At 44.8% G+C, this 23,056-nt stretch overlaps 1 protein-coding gene across 1 annotated transcript; it reads left to right on the forward strand.

Annotated features, from left to right (window-relative positions):
• The first annotated feature begins 1,980 nt into the window (after positions 1 to 1,980).
• On the forward strand, positions 1,981 to 17,701 carry LOC111954258 (calmodulin-1). The gene is made up of 6 exons (XM_023973836.2): positions 1,981 to 2,071; positions 6,702 to 6,732; positions 7,537 to 7,680; positions 13,824 to 13,930; positions 14,467 to 14,602; positions 17,450 to 17,701. The coding sequence occupies exons 1-6, from the start codon at positions 2,069 to 2,071 to the stop codon at positions 17,476 to 17,478; spliced, it is 450 nt and encodes a 149-aa protein (XP_023829604.1). The 5' UTR covers positions 1,981 to 2,068; the 3' UTR covers positions 17,479 to 17,701.
• Positions 17,702 to 23,056: the final 5,355 nt, after the last annotated feature.

Raw genomic sequence — 23,056 nt, forward strand, 5'->3', positions numbered from 1 at the left:
TTCCTCAATTATAAACTACTGTAACCTATGATAAATCCTGAAATAGCTTTCCTTGAAAACATTTTATATTTAGCCTTATCAACTCCTTATCAAAGCAACAAATACAACATACTGATACTGTCTATTATGAAGGCAAAACTGTTCWAATTTTTTTTAGAGAGCAGTGTTGCAGCTTTTGCCCAAATACATTTATTTACACCAACGCAACTATGCTCCATTCTTAAATTTCGCGTACATTTAGAAATACTTTCTAGTAGGTTGCATATCATCCAATGGAAATACTTGCACCTCCCAGCATCGAGTCTCAGCAGCATGTCAGCCCGATAGATCCTCTCTTCTGTCACAAAATACTAACATTTCCAAAGCTTTCAGTAAACCACAATTACATACCCACCTAGAACAAAATCTACAGGATTAAAATGGGCCGTTTGGACAAGCAACGGCCCTAAATCGCATTTGTTTTAACTTTGTTATATTTATGGGATTTCCATCAAGCACTACTGCCTGGTGCAATGCAGATCCGACCTAGCCAATAATTGTGGCCAATACATAGTGTGTAATATTGCGGGTCTGCTCTAACCAATCAGAGGCAGCGTCACATAACRGCATTGCAAAATTCTCCAGCGTCAACCAGGTAGCGTCTTCATACACCAGTAGTATCCTTCCGCTGCAGTGAAATAGTTCAATGTAGAAGTTCTGTGCTGCTAGAGTAGAGATCTAAGTTTAGTTAGATTTTATGGCCCTTCGAAATACAGTATCATGGATGGTCATAATGATATTAATGCGGAAAGAAGGTCTCTATTGTTCACTGACATATTTACTGTAGGGTGATAAATTATGATTTTGCCGCAAAATAACATTAAAGGGTGTTTGGAGGTTCGACTATCATCTATCCTCATGCTTGAGTGGTCGTCAACCAATATGGGCACAGGTATCTAATGCTGAAGGAAAACATTTATAGCTAAATGGTTATTTAGACTTGGATGAGATGTGCCAATAATGTATATGCCTATAGTAGAAATAACACAAAGGGTTCTATCTACAATGACCCTGATGACGTTGAGAATGTTCTTGGCTGTTGTTGCCCCCAGTGTATGGAGAGTTGCACCTGCTAACAGATCAAATGTATTGGTCATATGCTCCGTAAACAACAGGTGTAGACTCACRGCGAAACGCTTACTTTACGGGCCCTTCCCAACAATGCAGAGAGAAAACMCATTGAAATAATRGAAAAATAATAACACGAGGAATAAATACACAACGAGTAACGATAACTTGGATACTATATACACGGGGTACCAGTACAGAGTCGATGTGCAGGGGTACGAGGGAATTGAGGTAGATACTGTATGTACATATACTGTCTGTAGGTAGGGATAAAGTGACTAGGTAACAGGATAGATAATAAACAGTAGCAGCAGCGTATGTGTTCGTGCTAAAAGGGKCAATGTTGCAGATTGTCTGAGTTGGTGCATCGGTACGGCTTGCTGAGCGGTAGCAGARAGAACTGTCTATCTATCTATGCTACACCGGTGGCTGGTGGCACCTTAATTGGGGAGGMCAGGCTCATAGTAACGTCCTCCCCTCAGCAGCCTCCTGTGCCAATGGCGCAAATCATCATTGAATTGGGGGGTGTGCACAGCAGGGGTATATTCATTACTGAAACGGTTTCCTAACGGACGCAAACAGCAAAATGAGAGTTTTTATTAGATAAATGTAGGTAGGAATCCTCCCCGTTGCGTTTGCTTACGTTAAAGAAACGTTTTGCAACAGAATCGGMGGAATGAATACACCCGAGGCCTGCTGCACTACAGTATGCTACARTAGACGCAAGCTGTGCTGTGATTGGCGTGTCTCCGTCCTGTAGCGGGAGGGGCTTAGGTTAGCCAATATCTCCAGTTGAAGCAATAAGGAAGTGAGTGAGCAGGCTGGGCTAGTGTCGCGGAGGGATACATAGTCCCCATTCTCACCACCACGGCGACACACCTCCATCCCGCTGGAAACTCCATCTAAGGAACGAGCACACTCGTTGTCTAGWTCATAGACAATCAGCCCAGATCCATCGAACATGGTATGTATTATATTTTTTTTGTGTTCATTTTTAGATAATTTGTCAATGCATTTAATGCCACGATGTAATGGGAAATGGAAGAGGGTCAAGATATGGGGAAATCCACAATTTTGCTATTCATTCATATAGGTTTACAGCATTTTATCTGGCGGGGATTAAATTAGKGTGATCAAAAAGCTTGCTGTTTTACAACTGTTATATAATTGCATGGGATATGTAATCTTTAGTCTTACGAGGGCGAGTTGATTCTATTTGGAGGAACATTTTCTAGGGCGATATAACCGCCGAGGTGTATATGAACAGGATGTAACACAAAATGGAGCGGGATTCCGCGATAACTGCGCAATTCTTACGGCATAGTAGTTGGCTCGATGGCTATATCGGGGCATGTTGCTGGCTCGAGGCTGCACGGTGCAGATTTAATTAATTCAATCAGATTAATAGCATTGGGATAACTAGCAAGTTGCTAGATGATTACAACATAATTATGTAGCTAAAGTGATTACATTTCAGAGTATATAGTGTGTTGGCTGGAATAGGAAAGCGCACTGGCAAATTATGGGGTAACGCTGCACTCGTAAAGAGTTGACAAGCCCTTTTACCTATGATGCTGCTTCATGTCTCAACGCGTTTTATTAATGGGCARTCTAGTTATATCAACTCCTATATGCTACCGAATAGGATTCATCCCATTTTGAGGAAAATTAACCCATTCCATGGATCGTTATTAGCTGCATTTTTCCATGTTGCATCATCGCGCTCTGTCTGATGGACCAACCATAATGCGAATTGCAGCAATCTGTGATCCGCAACGGAAATCGCCCGTCTCCCTCAAATGAGGGAATCAGAAAAATTGAAACATTTTATATAATTCCGCCCTCTGGCGTTCTACAGTTCAGTAGTTACAAAGTTTCGCCTTCAAGCGCCGTTTATCTCGCTGTAACGCCGCCTGATTAGGTTGTCTTTTGCGTTCTTAATGGTATGCAAATGAGATGATTGTCGTTTCATCGAGTCGCAGAAGCTCTCTGTCACAGAAAAACCTACTCGGTAGCCTAGGCGAGAACATCAACAGCTGTTAAGTCTTGGGTCTGCTGGGTTTTTTTTTTATTCCTTCAAATGCAGAATAAAGTATTTGATTGATGTTTAATGTCATTCTTATTACATCATTTAGCAGCAACAAAGTTATATTTTATGGGAATTATAGTTAGGCTAAATCAGAAATGTGTTTCAAACTTCACTGTATAACTGTCAACGATCAAACAGCTCACACACAATTTCCAACTGTCGAAATTGAGTTCATTCAATAACATAGAAAGGGAAAGGGGGATACCTAGTCAGCTACACAACTGAATGCATTCAAACCCGAAATGCGTCTTCTACATTTAACCCAACCCCTCTGACTCATATAAAAGCATCTCTCAGATGTCACGGCAAGAGAAGCCATCCAGTGGAAGTRTTGAAGGGAAAGGTCTCTCCCAATCAATATATTAATGATCTATTGATTACCAGCCCTATGGATCATTCATAGCACYAGGGGAGTCAATAGCAATGTTTCTCTGTGTGATCACATATCTATCCCATATGGTATTGAACTGCTGCATGCGGTAGCTTTCATGTTGCACACCAGTGTAGTAATTGGAGTATACGTTGCGCATCGCCCTTTTGAGAAGTTGAATCCGTGAGTAAACCCCTGCGCAGGCCTACCATACACTCCAACATAATACAACTGTTGAAGTGGAAACCGTGTATCTCTATTCAGATGGAAGTATCAAGTAAGTAGCCCTGTCCCTATCCTGTTCCAGCCTTGTTTGCTGGTGCATGTTTAGTAACTTAGAGGACATCTGATCCAGAGCATTGAATCATTTATTTGCTTGGCAGGTGGTCCTGGCCTGGATGAGTCGACCTGTAAACTGCTATCGGGGTTGTGTTCATTAGGCACCAAACAGACTGAAAAACTAGGAGGAACTACCTGGACTCGTCCAATAAGAAATGCACATTTTTGTTTTCCGTTGCAAAATGTTTTTTTTTTTTTTACTGTGGGTCCTAATGAACTCAACCCCCCAATCAGGTCCATATGGTGCCCTAGGCTGGGGTTGATGGTGACGCGCCCCCCCCCCCCCCCCCCCCTCCTCTTTTGTCCAGACTGAAAGAGAAGAGGCGTTCAACACATATGAGCTCAAAAGCTTCCCAGTACAAATGTGTGTCTGTGTGCTCATACATATAGTATGTCCCTGGGGACTAAGAGTTTCCTTTGTTATGAGTCATATTCATACACTTTAGGGGAAGCAAGTCCATATAAGGGGCCTTACTGATGCCACCTACTCTCTGTTGTAGGCTACAGTGTAAAACTGTGGACTAGAGATGCTCGGATAATACCTGCCTGCCTTTTGTAAAGGATGTTTAAGAAGAGTGATGGACTGCATAGCAGAGACCAGCCAAACTAGTTTATTCCGTAAGCTACTGCTGTAGCCTAAAGACAGACACCGGAACAATAGGCTGCCTGGTGATGTTTGAGAAGAGAAAGAATGTCGTTTGTCTAGTGAACTAACGAGTCCTGTCTCTTGTCCCATGCTGTGGTTGGTCAGTGGGAGTGGTTGTCCCACTCATTCCAGAGAACCTGTAACAGGCAGGAACCCCTCCACCAACACCCTTCTCTCTCAAGCTGGCCTGAATGCTAGCCCAACAACACCCTCACTTCCATAGGAAATGGTGACTCAGAGGGAGTTTCCTGGGCACAGACGTGTGGGTGTGTGTGTGTGTGTGTAGCGGGTGGAGTGGTTCTGTGTTGTGTTAATTCAGCAGTACTTTGCTGCCTACCAGCAGGTTGCTACATCCACCAAGCCCCCGTTGCCTTCCAGCTAGACTGGCCAAAAGAGAGAGGGAGTGAGAGGGTGCCCCAGGGGGGGAAAGGCCTGTATTAGGAGCGTGGGCCTGGTTCCAGGCAGCCCCAGTGATGCCAAGGGAAAGGAAGGGCCGGAGAAGGCCTGGTCGCGCAGCAGCACTGTGAGGCCCAGTCATGCAAAGGGAACGGAAGTGTTGGAGAAGGCCTGGTCGCGCAGCAGCACGGTGAGACCCAGCTGTCTGGGAAACAGCCACAGGAGCTCTGCCACTGAACACACCTGACGCCCCGCCCTTCAGAGGGAAGAAGAGAGGGATGACAGACAGAGAGAGAGGAATAGGAGCGAGAAAGATAACAGGAGTGAGGGATGAGAGAAACATGAGTTGTAGGGCGGGAAGAGAGGCCGTGGCCGATGTCCATTCGTTCATTAACCCCACCCGTCAGTGTAAAATCATTTATCTCGGACATTTCACAAATCTCGCAGATGGAGGGAACAGGGAGGCCAGAAGAAGGAGGAGAGGGAAGAAAAGGTTATTGTCTGATGCTTATTGAATCACGTCAGCTAATTTAATTTATCCTGGTGAAGTTAACCATCGCACTGGACGTATCAACCAAGGCCACCGATGTAGCACCGGAGCCATGTAGAGACTATTTTGCTATCAGCCTATTTTGYTATCAATCATGTAATTTGAGGTCTAGGCCTTCCCCCGGCCGTCTCCATTACTTTGCGTCTGCTCTATCCGAACCAACAGACCGTATCGCTAGGAAAGAACCTCACCCATCATACACACTGTGGTATAAGGAGTGGCCTTTGTACATGTCCATTTCATATGGTTGACTGAGACAGAATCAACACTATAGTGGTCTATGTTTGGTGTTGTAGTTACACAGACGTCTATAAAGCCTACACATATCTACTGCACTGTAGGATATCTGGTCTGCTTTGGGACAGAACTGACCTGGTTGCTATGTGACTAATTCACAGGAAACCTGGTGATGGAAACTAATGGCATAGAGGGAAATGCCAATTAGAGTGTGTTCCTGTTTTCCCCCTGCCAGCAGCAGGCACTCAGCATTACGTCAGTGGTTTGTTGCCGTAATCATACGCATGTTTTGCCAATGGGAGGGTACCGCGGGATTTACCATTTACACACACACACACACACACACAGTGTTGTAAGACCTACGGTGCTGTTGCTGTGTGTGAATGTTTGTTTGAAACCTGAGGCCCTGTGTGTGTGTCAAGACTTCATCCATCTGTGGGCCCATTGTAGAGGAGTGCTGCCAAGTCATTACACACACACACACACACACACTCATTAAAGCGCCTCTGACTCACCGGCGTCATTAAATAGGGCTAACAGAGAACAGGGAACATGCTGGGAGGGAGTCAGGGAGACCAGATCAACTGAACACACCCCTACAGCCGTTTTAGCATTTTCAGCTAACAGCAGGCCTTGGCCAGGAGGCACAGAACAGGTTCTTCTACCTGGGTAGTGTTCAGTCGGAAGAAACACGTTTAGAAACAGACGTGGTACATGACCTTGGGCCAWTAAGAGAGAGTACTCTTTTTCTGTTTCAAAAACATGTTTGTGGTCACTGAAAATGACCCAAGGTAGTCTCTGGAACAAGGTGGGGGGAGTCTCTTCCCTGAACAACGTCCTCACTGTGGGGTGTTGGGAAATCATGGAGGCAGGCGACAGCCTGGAGAGCATGACTAAGTCATTTGGTATTTAGCGACTGAGTGAATGACTGTTTGTTTGTTTTTCTCCCTCAATTTTTTACCCTCAGGCCGATCAACTAACAGAGGAACAGATTGCAGGTAGGAATGACTGAGTAATCCCGCTCTCTAGCATGTTTAACACGTTTGACTAATTAGTGAACAGTACACACACATTACATATATATATTTTATTTAASCTTAATTTAACTAGGCAAGTCAGTTAAGAAGAAAAAAACATTTTCAACGACGGCCTACCCCGGCCAAACGCGGACGACATATAACATACTGTAAGGAAGAAAATACAGGAGTTTATTTTCTCACTGTCCATTGACTTCAGCCTTGTTCTTGTCTGAAATAAGTGGAATGAAATATCATCTTCTCATTTGATGTGTGTGTGTGATTTGGGCCAGCGATAACTAGCTAGTACACTGTTATTCTCCTCAGTTAGATCTCTAAACCCCTGGGTGGCTAATTAGCCAATGCTACTGGGTCCCAGGCTAATTCGGTCTTGTCTTCAGCAGTACACTTCAAACATCTTACTCTGGAGGGATTTCTTATGGCCCTTCAATATTAAAATCCCTCAGATCTGCCTGTATATTGATTTGAWCAAGTTATCGAACACCATCACGTCTACACTAAACTTCCTAAAACACAGACCTTTGGCTGTAGGTCTCTCTTGAACTACGTCTTACAAACTAGTAATTAACTGTCTATATAAACCCTTCACAACCTCCCTTAAGTCTATCTTAATGTAAAGTGTYACCCATCCCACAACCAAAGCTTGAGCCCCAGCCCAAGAGGCCCTGACTGAGTCTGTGACCCACCCACCAGTAGGAAACACTGACTTAACCATAGAGACTTTACGTAACCCCACCTTTCATTCTCCTCCCTCCCCCCTCGCAGAGTTCAAGGAGGCGTTCTCCTTATTCGACAAGGAYGGYGACGGCACCATCACGACCAAAGAGCTGGGCACCGTGATGAGGTCGCTGGGACAGAACCCCACAGAGGCRGAGCTGCAGGACATGATCAAYGAGGTCGATGCTGATGGTGAGTAAAACACCTGAAGCTGGGTTAGGCACACCCGATTGGTGTGTATATATTAATGGGGATGTGAAGTTCAGACGGGGGAAACTTGGGCAAACACGTGYGTCATCAAAAGGCGATGAAACCTGTAGTCATTGTGAGTTCCACACCATGAACTGACCGAAGCAGAATGCACTTGCATGATCTCAAAGTATTGGTTTAGCATGGTCTGTCCCCTTTAGAGTTTAGCCTATACAATTGTTTGGGAATGTGCCTTCAGCAGTTCAGTCACTCACTGCCTGTCAAACAGTCCCTCGTGTCTTATGACTTCACTGTTACCTGCCTGAAGCCCAGGCAGRTTACTGTCACAGTGTCAGCTTTCGCACTAAGAGCACTATGGTGAGTGACAAGTCTTCAAGACCCCTGTCAACTTRTCAACACAACTGTCTCCTGATTAAATAGATATGGCTGAATCAACTGCGACTCTTGAGGTTTAATCCCAAATTACACTCTGTTCCCTTTCCAGTGCACTACATTTGTCCAGGGCCAAAAGGGGGTGCCATTTGGGACACACATTGAGTCAGTGAGAATGTTAACGATGTTGGGAATTAAACCTGTCAGTCGTCTAGGCGACCAGGCAAGGCCACCTATACCAAGATGATGCCCTGTCAGCGTAAAGGGTTTTGGTAAATGGGGCCTTATCAATTGCAGACATATTGCTAGATCTCACCACTGTTTGGCTCGGCTCGCTGTATCTATCCAAAGTCCCCGCCTCTCTCTCTGTTCTCTCTATCCTGTCTAGTTATCTGTACAGCGTTTTCTCTCTGGTATAGGCAATCTGGGTCAGACAGCAATGAAGCTAGTAATGGAAAAGAAAACTAATTACATAACCTCTGATCTGCGTTTCGCTCTGTACATTCAGTATCTCCTCTCTTCTCTCCTCTCCCCTCGCCGCTTTGTACATTCAGTACCCTCATAGTGATGTCAACAGCAGGGCCACAGATTATTTACTAAACAAGCAGAGTGGATGCCCTAGGGAGAGAATGAGGTCAGCTTTACCCCAGAGAGGTGTGCTGTTGGTCTCTGAGAGAGGAGGAGGTCTCTTGTTTGGGCTCTGAAGTGGTGTTTTGTGTTGCCCTATCATTGGTTCTCCGGGTTTGATCCCTCCCCACCAATCTCTGTTGCCCCCGTATGAAAAATATTTGGACTTCATTGGTATCAATGGAACATTTTGCATGTTGTCTTAGGGGCTGGTCCGCSTTGCCTAGGAAAAGCTATGGGGAAMTAGTACTAGCCTAAGGAATGAATGTCCTCATAGACSGTAGAATGAGTCTTCCTCCTATAGTTTGCGTCAGCAGTGGCTCTTATATACAGCATAATCGTACCATCTCCCACTCGTTCCCTCTCTCCTCCACATCTCCCTCTCTCCATCTCTCCCACCCACTCCATCGTTCCTTCTTGTACTTCAAGCCCGGCAGAGTCGGGCCCTGGAGTCACAGCCAGCTCTCGCTGCAGAAAGATCTCACCGGGTGTTTCTCAGTATGCATACTACAGGACTCCACACTCTCATGCTCCGAGGGCATTCTCCGAGGACGTTCTCTTGAGTTCATTCTTGTGAAGACAAGAGTGTGGAGAACACTTAAAATATTACATTTCAGAAGCACTCACACTCCCCCTGCTGCCTCACGCTGCACCTCCCCATTCACTGAACCTTCTTCCAGCCAGGACAATGGCAAGAATTGAGACAAAACAAGGTACACGYAAAGCAAACAATTGACTTAATTATTATCAGCCAGCTATGTGAATCGTAATAATCTAGCTAWCCAGCTGGTTTAACAGGAAAAAACGACCTAAAACTAATGTTATGCAATGTAGAGKTTAATTCTTCGTGGGTAGCTAGCTACCAATTCTTCATGGCTAGCTAGCTAGGCCTACTGACTTACTATGGACTTACCCATTCATGGAACCTTCTTACAGCCAGAACAGTGGCAAAAGAGACAAAACAAGATGTACACAGAGCAAATATTTTACTTCATACAGTGCCTTCAGAAAGTATTCACACCTCTTGACTTTTTCCAAATGTTGTGTTACACACAATACCCATAATGTCAAAGTGGAATTATGTTTTTGAAATTTTTACGAATTAATTAAAAATGAAAAGCTGAAATGTATCGAGTCAATAAGTATTCAACCCCTTTGTCATGGCAAGCCTAAATAAGTTCAGGAGTTAATATGTGCTTAACAAGTCACATAATAAGTTGCATGGACTCACTCTGTGTGCAATAACAGTGTTCAACATGATTTTTGAATGACTACCTCATCTCTGTACCCCACCCATACAATTATCTCTAAAGCCCCTCAGTCGAGCTGTGAATTTCAAACAGATTCAACCACAAAGACCAGGGAGGTATTCCAATGCCTCGGAAAGAAGRGCTTCTATTGATAGATGGGTGAAGTTACTACGTACACTTTGGATGGTGTATCAATATTCCCAGTCACTACACGGATACAAGCAGCTTTCCATGAGACCAATGGTAACTTTTTRAAACAGTTACAGAGTTTAATGGCTGAGAACTGAGGATGGATCATTGGATCATAACATTACTCGACAATACTAACCTAATTGACAGAGTGAAAAGAAGGAAGCCTGTAGAGAATGCAAATATTCCAAAACATGCATCCTGTTTGCAACAAGGCACTAAAGTAATACTGCAAAAAATGTGGCAAAGCAATTCACTTTTAGTCATGAATACAAATGTTCCTGATTGGCTGAGTTACAGTTTTGACTTAAATCTGCTTGAAAATCTATGACAAGACCTGAAAATGGTTGTCTAGCAATGATCAACAACCAATTTGACAGAGTTTGAAGAATAAAAAATGAAAAAAAAGAATAATAAACAAATCCAGGTGTGGAAAGCCCTTAGACTTACCAAGAAAGACTCACAGCTTTAATCACCGACAAAGGTGCTTCTGCAAAGTATTGTCTCAGGGGTGTGAATACTTATGTAAATGAGACATTTCTGTATTTCATTTTTAATACATTTGCACCAAAAAAATCGATTTAATCCATTTTGAATTGAGGCTGTAACACAACAACATGTGGAATAAGTCAAGGGGTATGAAACATTTCTGAGGGCACAATAACGAGCAGCTGCATGTGACTAGTAATAATCTAGCTAAACAGATAGTTTAACAGGCTAAAACTAATGTTATGCAAYGTAGACGTCAATTCTTTGTAGGTAGCTAGCTAACAATTATTCGTGGCTAACTAACAGTAGTAGCTAGCCAGTTAGCCCGATTGCAGTGGGTATTGGTAGGCAGGTAAACATGCCAAAATGAACATATCATGTATTTATTAATGCATCGARTAATATTGTAGTCAGGCAACATATGAGATGTGAACGGGCAACATTTCATTCTGAAGTCAGAATGTATTTTCCCTCGCTTTAGCTCAAACAACGGCGCCATTGATTTCAAKAAATGTAGCAAAAAAATGTTTACGCGGATGCGTCATATTTCTGTGCATACTTTCCGCTGGAGTTTGCGTCGATGCATGCTTAAAAATATGTACAAAAAGAGTACGTATTCGAGATATGTGCTCCGTTTCGCATACTTTGATTTGGATCCTACTCCGACCCTTCCGTGCTCCAATGTGCTTGCTCAGAGCACTGGTAGTATGCATTTTGAGAAACAGCCATAGTTTCCCTTTGAAAGTCAAATGTGTTATGAAACGTGTATTTCAGTGGTTACAGGGTTAATTCCGCATGCTTACAGGGTTAAAACAAGAAACAACTCAAAGGGTTAAGTTTAGGTATTCATTCCCGAGTGCTTAAGGTTAGATCTATGTTTCAGGGAAGGCTTAAAACAAAATCATGAAAAACATCACTATTTCTCAAGGCTTGCTAGAGGGGGGCCAATGGTTAATGAGCTACAGTACCTTACATTTAGACTGCGGTGGTTCAGTAGCTTAAGCAGCACGCTGCGGCTCCGAGCATCACGTGATCGAGCCCAGTGCTGGCGATCGTTTTGTCTTTTTTTTGTGAGCACTGAGGGAAAGCATATCGACGTTCTCAGGACCTTGTCAAACGTCCGAAACTGCTGTGATCAGCTGCTTGATTACTCAGGCCTCTTCTTCCTCTTGATTGTTCTTCCAGTGGTATGTTTTCAGGCTCTGCCTGGCTGCCAAAGGGGCTCACACACACACACACAACACACACACACACCACACACACACAAAAGGCTGTCTGCTCTCTGATTGGGCTCCCCAGTGGAATGTGTTCTTTTGATGGCTGCTGTGCTTTGTGCTGCTGGCCCGGCCAACATTGTTTGGCTGTTTGTATGCGGTCTCTCTGTATCTCGTCTGTCTTTCTGTGTGTGTTTTCTGTCTGTGTCTCTTTTCTGTTATGTGCGTCTACGTCTCTGTGTGTGTCTCTCTCTGTCTCTGTGTTTGTTTGTGTCTCTGTGTGTTAGGTCCTGAGATCACTAGCCGCGGCATTAGATCACCATCTGCCTTTATCGCATTATGCTCTCTACTCTGCTGTTGTTACAGCCCTGCTTCAGGGGATCTGCTCTTCCCTGGTTAATCCCAGTACCACCAGCCCACCCATCCTCCCCTCCACACACACACACACACACCCACACACACACACACACACCAACACACACACTACTCCATGCGAGGTTAATCCAGCGGGTACTCTGACCTCTCCTCTGACCTTCCCCCTCTCTCCGCCACCCCTGCACATCCCAGTCCGCCCACCCACCCAGCTCCCTCTCTTGCTGAAAGGCATTCACACACAAACACATACTGTACACACACACACACAGCATATGTTTTACTATCCTTGTGGGGACCTAAAATTGATTTCCATTAAAATCCTATTTTCCCTAACCCCAATTCTAACCCTAACCCCCCTCCCCACGCACACACACACAATCCTCGTACAGTAGTATATCCCAGAGCCTATCCCCTCCCCGTAGAGTACCATTATAATCCCTGGGTAATCCCAACCTAACAGGCTACATGTTATGGATCTGATCCCACCATTGACACCAACGTACTGCATGTCCATCCATAGAATAGGCTGGTTAGAGCCTATGTCAGGGAAAGGCTAGGGATCTCACCGCTGCCACCAACATCCGACCATCCTCCACCCATTTCACTGTAAACTCACACATCCTGACTTGGTTGGAGGCTGTGTGGGAGAGATTCCACGGCTGCCACCAACGTCCATCTATTCATCCACCACAGATGAACCCACACCACAGGAGGCCGGTGGCACCTGAATTAGGGAGGACGGGCTCATAGTAATGGCTGGAATAAATGGAACCGTATCAAACACATTAAACGCTTCCATGCGTTTGATGGCGTTCCATTTACTCCGTTCCAGCCATTATTATGAGCCGTCCTCCCCTCAGCAGCCCCCTGTGACCGACATCCTGTGAGGCCTGGTTAGAGAGAAGGATTAGAGATGGTTAGAGGCTATGTCAAGGTGGAGGAGGCGACAGGCTCCCTGGGGACTGACTCCCCAGGCAGAGCGAGGTGATTTTTCTGGGGCCTGGCCCAGACTCCTGTCCAGCATACAGTAGGAGATGTCTGAGGATGGATTCTCCCTCTTCCTCTGGTCTCTGTAGCTGGACATCTACAACCTCCTCCCAGGGCTACCCTGAGGTAGAGAGGAAAGACACCCAGTCTAGTACTAGGACACTGTGCAATGTGCACTGCTTTTTATAGCAGGAAGTGAATTGAGTTGTATGCAAGGCCATAACAGGTGATTTCACAAAGGCTTTTCAGCGTCTTTCATCATCATAGGATGATGAAGAATTGCTAGTCAACAAACAAGTCTTTTTGTAATTTACACACAGTTCAATTTTTTTACTGTATGTTTACTATTATCAGCATCTTATCATTGCAATACCTAAACGGGTGTGTTACAATGAACTAAACGGGTGCATGTTACAAATGAACAAACGCGTGGGGTTACAATGAACTAAACGGGGGTTACAATAACTAAACGGGTGTTACAATGAACTAACGGGCGTTACAATGAACTTAACTGGGCGTTACAAGAACTAACTGGGCGTTACAATGAACTAAACGGGGCGTTACAATGAACTAAACGGGGCGTTACAATGAACTAAACGGGGTGTTTCCTATCTCCAATCAGGCAATGGCACCATTGACTTCCCGGAGTTCCTGACCATGATGGCCAGAAAAATGAAGGACACAGACAGTGAGGAGGAGATCCGTGAAGCCTTCAGGGTATTCGACAAGGTAAAGGACTGCATTTTTACTATCTAACACATCCTCCGAGAGTAATCCTCAAATGACAATTTTGCTTTGTAATGAACTAGTAAACAGTCGTCGTTCATAAGAGATGTCCACCTTTGATAAACAGTTAACTTCCAGTTATGGTGATGCTGCACTGTTAGAAAGAAAGGCGCTGTCTAGAACCTAAAAGGGTTTTTCGGCTGTCCCCATAGGAGAACCCTTTGAAGAACCCCTTTGGGTTCCAGGTAGAACCCTTTCCCTAAAGGGTTCTACTTGGAACCAAAAAGGTTTCTACCTGGAACCAAAAAGGGTTCTCCTATGGGGACAGCCAAATAACCCTTTTCTTCTAAGAGTGTATATATCATTAACCATCCAATGGGGATTTGATTCTCTGTTCATTACCTAATGGGGATTCACCTCTCCACTCATCATTGCCCAATTGGGATTTGTGTCTCTTTTTTTATCCTGATTGCTCCCCAATGGGAATGCCTTTCCGTCTATTCTCACCCAATGGGATTCCTTCTCTCCTGTGTCTCCAGGACGGAAACGGCTACATCAGCGCAGCAGAGCTCCGTCACGTCATGACAAACCTGGGGGAGAAGTTAACAGACGAGGAGGTAGACGAGATGATCAGAGAAGCAGACATTGACGGAGACGGACAGGTCAACTATGAAGGTAAGAGGACAGTACACCTAGCCCTGTATGCTTAACCAGCTACATGTGGCAGTGGATATTATTGATTTAATATAATGTAGACGAACTGTGAAGGTAAGAGGGGGACAGTAGTTGTTCCAGGCTAGCTCTGGGTAGTGTTCATTGGGTCACGAAACGGAAAACGTTTCAAAACWTTTTGCATGGAAAACCGAAATGAGTTTCTTATTATAAGTCTAGGAAGTCCCTCTCTGTTTCAGTACGTTTTCTTCCATTTGGTACCTAATGAACATGACCCTGTACAGCAGGCATATCCAGCTACAGTGCCTTTAGGAAGTATTCATACCACTTGATTTATTCCATATTTTGTTGCGTTACAGCCTGAATTCAGCCTGAAGTTTTGGGGGGCAAATGTATTGATAAGGAAATATAGAAATATATCTAATTTACATAAGTATTTACACCCCTTTGCTGTGACACTCCAAATTGAGCTCAGGTGCATCCAATTTCCTTTGATCATCCTTGAGACGGCAYTACAGCTTGATTGGAGTCCACTTGTGGCTCATTCAATTGTTTGGGCATGATTTACAAAGAAACACACCTGTCTATATAAGGCCCCACTGTTGACAGTGCATGTCAGAGTAGAAACTATACCATGAAGTCCAAAGAACTGTGTAGATCTCCAAGATCAAATTGTGATGATGCATATATCTGAGGAAGGGTATAAAAACATTTTGTGTTGAAAGTTTCCAAGAGCACAGTGGTCTTCAACATTGGAAAATTGAAAAAATATGGAACTTCCCAGACTGCATAGAGCTGGCCGTCCAACCAAACTGAGCAACCGGTCAAGAAGGATCTTAGTCAGGGAGGTGACCAAGAGCCCAATGACCACTGACAAAACTACAGAGTTCCTTGCCTGAGATTGGAGAACCTGCCAGAAGGACAACAGTCTCTACAGCACTTCACCAATCTGGGCTTTATCGGAGAGTGGCCAGACGGACGCTACTTCTGAGAAAAAGGCACATGATAGCATGCCAGCATGCCTGGAGTTTGCAAGAAGGCACGTGAAAGACAGATCATAAGGCACAATATTCTGTGATCTGATGAGACAAAAATTGAACTCTGGCTTGAATGCAAAGCCCTATGTCTGGAGAAAACCAGGCACAGCTCATCACCCATCTAACACCATCCCTACCGTGAAGCATGGTGGTGGCAGCGTCATGCTATGAGGATGCTTTTCAGCGGTCGGGACTGGGAGACTGGTAAGGATAGAGGGAACAATGAATGGAGCCAAATACAGGCAAATCCTTGATGAGAACCTGCTTCAGATTGCAAATGACCTTAGACTGGGGTAAAGATTTACATTCCAACAGGACAATGACCCCAAGCATACAGCCAAAGCAACGCTAGAATGGCTTCAGAACAAGACTGTGAAAGTCCTTGAGTGGCCCAGTCAAAGCCCAGACTTGAATCCAATTGAAAATCTGTGGAATGACTTGAAGATTGCTGTTCAACTAACTTAACAGAGCTTGAGAAAATCTGCAAGGAAGAATGGGAGAAAATCCAGATCTGCAAAGCTGTAATCGCCGCCAAATTTGCGTCTACAAAGTATTGAATACTTATGTAATTGAGATATTTATGTTTCATTTTCAAACATGTTTTCACTTTGTCATTATGGGGTATTGTGTGTAGATGGGTAAATATATATATATATATATAATGACATTTATACATTTTTTTATTCATGCTGTTACAGAACAAAATGTGGAATAAGTCAAGGGTTATGAATATTTTCTGAAGGCACTGTACATGCATMAGTCAGTCCTATCCCTGTAATGAGCATGTAACAGACATGTAAGAGGTATAGCCAGCTACATGTAGTGGTTACTACTGGTTATGCAGCCTTTCCAGCACTGTACAGCAGGCTGAACCAGCTACATATACCATGTGTAGTGCCAGCCCTGGAGCAGCCCTGTAGCAGGCGTAACCAGCCTTTTGCTCTCTTTCTTGTGCTTCCTCTCTTTTTTTCTGTTATTCTTTTCCGTCATTCTTTCCTTCCTTCTGTCTCTTCTTCTTTCTCTCTCCCTCTCTGTCTTCTCTCTCTCTCTCTCAGAGCTGGGCGACATGGACAAAAATCTATTTTGTGATAAATTGCCTAAATTGTTGCGATAACGTTAAATAGAATGATACGTTTCTAACATTAATGTGCACCACAGATTTTTTTTTTTTAAATGATCCTTTAAACTTCTACTACTAGTTTGATGGTTGTATCYGTCAATTGTCCCATTTTAACAATCACCCACATTAGAAAATGCATTTAATTTCARACTTCACGATATCAGCAAAATGCCTGCGATAAGTGACCAGTATGGTCGACGTCGATCATTTTCAGTTTTCTACCCTCTTCCCCTCCACCCACTGTCACTCCTATTYCCTAAGTGCATTACACAAGACACTGCGCTTATTTTTTTAGATGGAGCTATTGACACAATAAACAGTCCATATGTCTTGGCTGAAAAGGGCCCTACTTCCTCACTCTCTCATTGTGCCATAAAAAGCATATGTAGTCTAAGCATTTGAAAGCCTTCTCTTTATTTTGGTTGGACGTCATTGTTGTTTTCACAGTGCGGTGACTTTTTAATCAAATAAGCTTAATGAGATGAGCATGAAAGCCGTTTGGAAACGGGACACTAATTAGAATGATGTGCATTCTGTTCCTCCACTGCTCGATTAAAAAAAATGTATAAACAGTTTAACAATTTAGCAGGTGACTGCCTCGCCTGGCGCTTTGCCAATGGGGCTTAATGASCTACAGTACCTTACTTATCTTGTCTTTGTGTTCTTCTCTCTGTCTCTCTCTCCTTTCAACAGAGTTTGTACAGATGATGACTGCAAAGTGAAGCTCGGCCAACCCGCCTTGTCCCCTTGTAGAAGACGGAAAAAAAGATCACAAAAGTTTTACTTACCTCTTGGGAAAAAAAATGTTCATTTATTCATACTGTTTCTGTATAGAAAATAATTGAATGTTAAAATAAAATATCCTTCTGTCCATCCACACAGAGAAAACAAAAAGATACAAAAAATATCTGCATGATATGGTTAGTGACACCCCCCCCCCCCCCCCCCAAAAAAGACGAGTTTAGCATCAGTACTTTAAAGACACATATAACAACCCTGTAATAACTACCTTCAAACTGAAGCAAGGCACTTGGATCCCCTGGAACCCCTTCCAAGTTCCATCCATTTGCTGGTGATGTTTGGGCTGGCCATCTCTCTCTCTCTCTCTCTCTCTCTCTCTTTCTTTCCTGTTCTTCATGCATGCAGCTTGTGACTGGAGCACTCCCTCCAGCCAATCCGAGCGTGCTGATTCCACAGGGGTGTCGTTGGTATGGTGTCGTTGGTTTGGTACAGTTTTTTGTATTTGGAGAGGAACCCTAGTGATATGGTATATGAAAGGATAGAAGGTTTATAATTCAAGCTGAAAGTGGAATGGAATTTACTTGTATGTTAGATAAAGTACATTTTCAAAATGTTTGGCATGTGTTTTTTTAGTTTAGTTTTTTTACGTTATTTGGACGGCCATCTTAGGTATTTGTGCGTCCTTGCCCTGAAGAGGAGGGATATAAAAAGTCTTACGGTGGAGCTTTGTTTTTTGCTGAGATGGAGTGTATCTCTTTCTGGCATTAAGGGAGATTCACTGGCCTTCACGTTTTTCTTTCTTCTGTTTTCTCGACTCGGACAAGTGTGGTGGAGTTGTTGTGTACGTTGTATATGCATTCTGTAGGTAAGAGTTGCAGCACAAGTCTTTTCAACTGTTCATCTGAGTTCAGTTTACATTCATTCCAAGTTGTACATGCTAGTCTTTCATTTTTTTTTTTTTAAATAAAAAAAAAAGACCATGAACTTAATCGCTGTTGTTATTGTGTGTTTATAGGATGCTGCTGAGATGTCAYTTTGATGTCACGTGACAGTGATTTCGAATCCATTGTCAAATATCAACTGTGATGATAGTACAAAAAATAAATAAAGACAAAGTATACATATCTCTGACATAGAAGACTGAATTATAGTCTTAGCTTATTCAATTACTCAAGATTACCGTGTTGTACACTGTATATCGACGTCGTTCAATTTAGCCAAACCATAGCCCAACCAGTCGCGGCAACATTTGAATATCTGCTCCTGCTCTGTCAGCAAACTAGCTAGCTAGAGGCTTGGGGGGSAAAGGGAAAAAGACACCACTGTTTGCGTTCTCACTAGATAAACATCAATGGCTGAGCTTTGGCTCTCTGTTGCTAGGCAACAGCTGCATGCTGTTACTAGGATGTTGGGGGTTTGGAAAAGGCAGGAGGGAGTTTTAATAAGCCTCAGCTGGAGAGGGAAGCTTCCATGATGTAGCCGTGTCCTAGTAAGGCCAGGCAAACCCAGGCTAAAACCGGTCATCATGTTTCAAACACACCAGTAGAGAAAYGAGTTTGACCACTCTATGGTGTTACCTAAAAGTCCATGAAGACGGAACCACATTGTCTGACTATATTTGGGTCACGGTTTGACCATATTTGGTGAGGAGTGGAGTTTTGGCTGTCTGTACAGTGTCCACCCTTAGCTAGCCCAGCTCCATTCTGACCTTCTGTTTTAGCGTTTCCCTCAGTACTGATAGGAGAGCCAGAAGCACATGCTTCTTTCTCCAGAGTGGAGTGGCTCTGCTTCTGGTCAGCGAATCGGCTAACATACACACGCTATCCTTTACCATTAATGTCACATCTCTATAGGCTATAGCATGTGCACGTTCATTTCATGTGCATTCCAGATACACACTTGTTCTGCACAGTTCTGCGTGGACGAGGCCTATAGGATCGTTGCATAAKGTTTTTTTGTGGTTCTGTGATATATAAATCGCATCGCCAGGCATTGTAAACACCTTATATACGCAGTCATATCTCGTGATGAAAATGTGCACCGGGAACCCTTTACCCTGTGGAGGTACTCTCACCACAGAAGTACTCACTCTCGCTGACATGGAAYGCCACAGGAACACCAGCAGTGAAGTCGATTGATGAGGTTGACAACCCACCTTCAGCCCATGGGGACCAGTTAACCAAAGGCTCCATTTCATGGTTGTGTTTTGCAACCTGTCAGCCACTCTCATGGTTAGCTCGATGCTAGTGGGGATACCTATAACACACAGGGCTGTCACACTACTCTAAAGTCCAATACTGATTGTGGACAGGTGGGGTACTGACAATACATGCCATTTAGCAGATGCTTTCATATAAAGCGGCTTACAGTCATACGKKCGTCCATTTTACGTATGCTTGTTCCGTGAACAAAACCAGTGGGCGTGACAATGAACAATACCCTACTACTGACAACCGGCCAATGAGCCGGAGCACCGCGTCAGCCAATGACCAGACTCCACAGACAGTGCATGGTTGAAGTGGAGAGCGGAGGAGGAGAAGAGAGAGACCAGACTTCCCCTCTATTCTTGTGTGACACTGGTGGGTTACACACGTACACACACACACACTGCATACCAGTAAGACATCCCCTCTTTGTAGTAACACCAGAGCCCCCCAGGGGTTAAATTAAGAACGTCAATATTTTAGGTGTAAATGAAGCAGCACTTTGCGGTGGTAGTAAGGGGAGAAGCACTGGCCAGGGAGGGAGAGACGGAGCAGGGGAGAGATCACGTATCACAGCTGCTACTGCTACTGCTACTGCTACTGCGGGAAAGAAATAGGCACACTGATGAGACAGCCCTGTGAATTACAGGTCTGCAAGTGCGTGTATTGGTGGAGGGGGGGGGCACTTATCTCTTTCTGGGTTCACACCGACTCATAGGATCCTGCCAGGAGTTTTTCCTGACAGCATGAACTGGCCATAAACTGAACAACTCCTGGCCTATAATGATCACTGCAGTATTGGTGCAGTCTTACAGAGCTGAGCCACAGGGTTCTCTAGTAATCTATCACTTCGCTGTACAGCCACTTTATTTCCTAGTCATCCCAACCTATAGCCTACTGAATCAACCTGTGTGTCTTTTCAGCTTGGGTCTGTCTTTCTCCACCTCTCGCTCTTTCTCCTTTCTCTCTCTTTCTCCTCTCTTTCTCTCTCTCTCTGCGGCACTGGAGTTTGGACCACAAGGAGCACCCTTCATCACTAGGGCCCCCTTCTCTCTCCATCTCTCTATTTCTCCATATATCTTCCTCTCTCTATTGCTCTCTCTCCATCCCCCCTATTGCTCCCCCCTTCCTGTCTCCCTACCCGTTCTGTTTACAGCATTTTTCATTTTTATTCTTCCCCATCAGTCATCTCTTTCATTTCAACTTGATTTCTTCRGTCTGGTTTCGTCTTTGGGGGTTTTCCTCGTTTCATTATTCTCTCCCCCTCCATGTACCTATGAGACAACACTCTGATCCATCTTTTATTGTTGGGAAATATTACTACAGTGCCACGACAACAGGGCCTCTGAACTCATGCAGTATTCACAGGCGATAATATACGATTCCCTCGCCAGGCCAGGCATTACAAACAACCTTTAATAATGGACGGACTGGCAGAACAGGAACAGTTTGCTCCCTCCTAGCGGTGTGTGTGTGTGTRTRYGTRTATACGTAYRTRCGTACGTGCGTGTGAATGTGTGTGTACGTGTTGTGCACGTATGTGCGTGTGAATGTGCGTACGTGCAAGAGTGCAGGCATAGATCAGCCGGCCATCTATGCCTGCTGGTGGTGTAGAGTCTCAGTCCTGTGGGGCCCACCTGCATTGTAGAGCCCAAACATTGTTAAGAACCCTGGAACAGTGGGGATAACCTGCACCGTGGGGTCCAACAGCGCCACAGGGCTTATCTGCAGCACACGGATTACCTGCGCCATGGGGCCCACCTACAGAATGGGGCMTACCATCACTGGGTGCATATCTGCACAATGGGGCCTTCCCTCACTTTGATAGCTTATGTATATCATGGAGTTWCGGTAATAACATTAACACAGTCTGCAGTGCACCTACACAGCTGTGTGGGGAAAACCCTCCCCCCTCCCCCTCAAACACTCCCTATTCCCCTTACATAATACAGTTGACTGAACACACACACACACACAGAGGGGGGATGACTTAGTGGCATAGAATTGTGGCAGTGTCAGCAGTTGTGTGCGCATGCATGCAAGTGCACGTGCGTGTGCAGTATTGTCAGTGTGTGCGTGTGTGTGTATGTGTTGGCATTAGCATTCTATTGCCTCTGCAAGACTGGCCCCTTTCCCTCAACCCCTTCTCCATCCCCTGCCCCTTCTCCATCCCCTGCCCCTTCTCCATCCTCTGCCCCTTCTCCATCCCCTGCCCCTTCCCCCCCCCCCCCCCCCCCCCCCCCCCCCCCCCCCCCCCCCCCCCCCCCCCCCCCCCCCCCCCCCCCCCCCCCCCCCCCCCCCCCCCCCCCCCCCCCCCCCCCCCCCCCCCCCCCCCCCCCCCCCCCCCCCCCCCCCCCCCCCCCCCCCCCCCCCCCCCCCCCCCCGGTTTCTCCCCCGTGGGGGGGGGGAAAGCCCGGGGCCCCTTTGTTTTTTTTTGGGGGGGGGGGGGGGGGGGGGGTGCAGGAAAAAAGGGGAATACATTAGAGGGTGGAAATCCCTGTCACGAGGATCCTAGTTCAGCACTTTCTCCCTCTGCACACACTCACTGGCATTACTACACATTACACAACATAATGCAGTAGAAGACAGGAGAGGAGCAGCATTGCAGACGTGATTCGGCATCGAGGATGTTCTGGGAATATCTGATTTCCTCCGTGATGATGATTAGAACCGATGCCTTTCTGAACCAGTGTCAAGGTTCTATACAGAGCTGTGTAACTAAATCAAACGACGAACTAGAATATCTGCTCTTCATGACAACTATAGCATACTGACTCGATGTGAATTGTATTTGGAACCCCATCCGCTGACGTTACCAGATATGTTGAGTCAATTTGAGGGGACATTTTATTACATTTTTGACTGAATATTCACCCCTTCCTATACACTACTACACCCATCCAGGAACCCTACAGGTGAATTAGTCAAATCTAGCATTTTCACTATCAGAATAAAAATCCCCAGCTCAACCCAACTCCACCCATACAGAGCAGCCTGTTACTACCATAACCTAGATTTCGATCATCTCGACATAGTACAGCAAAACAACAACGTAGGCATCTTATACAACTTTCAAAACAAATCTTGTTTTAGTCTTGTAAGTATGTGTATGGCAAGATGCAACACTGTTCCCCTTTTTCTTCTGAACAAGTACTTATTAAATGTTAATGTCCTCTTCTGATTAATAAATGTGATAAAACTCAACTTGAAATGGTCTGTGCTCTCTCTGGGCTGTCAAGGAAGATTGAGTTAGCTACATAATGTGTTGTGACAGTGTTGTTTATTGAGTTAGCTACACAATGTATTGTGACAGTGTTGTTTATTTAATTAGCTGCACAATGTATTGTTGTGACAG

Source organism: Salvelinus sp. IW2-2015, linkage group LG28, assembly GCF_002910315.2.
Source record: "Salvelinus sp. IW2-2015 linkage group LG28, ASM291031v2, whole genome shotgun sequence".
NCBI lineage: Eukaryota > Metazoa > Chordata > Actinopteri > Salmoniformes > Salmonidae > Salvelinus > Salvelinus sp. IW2-2015.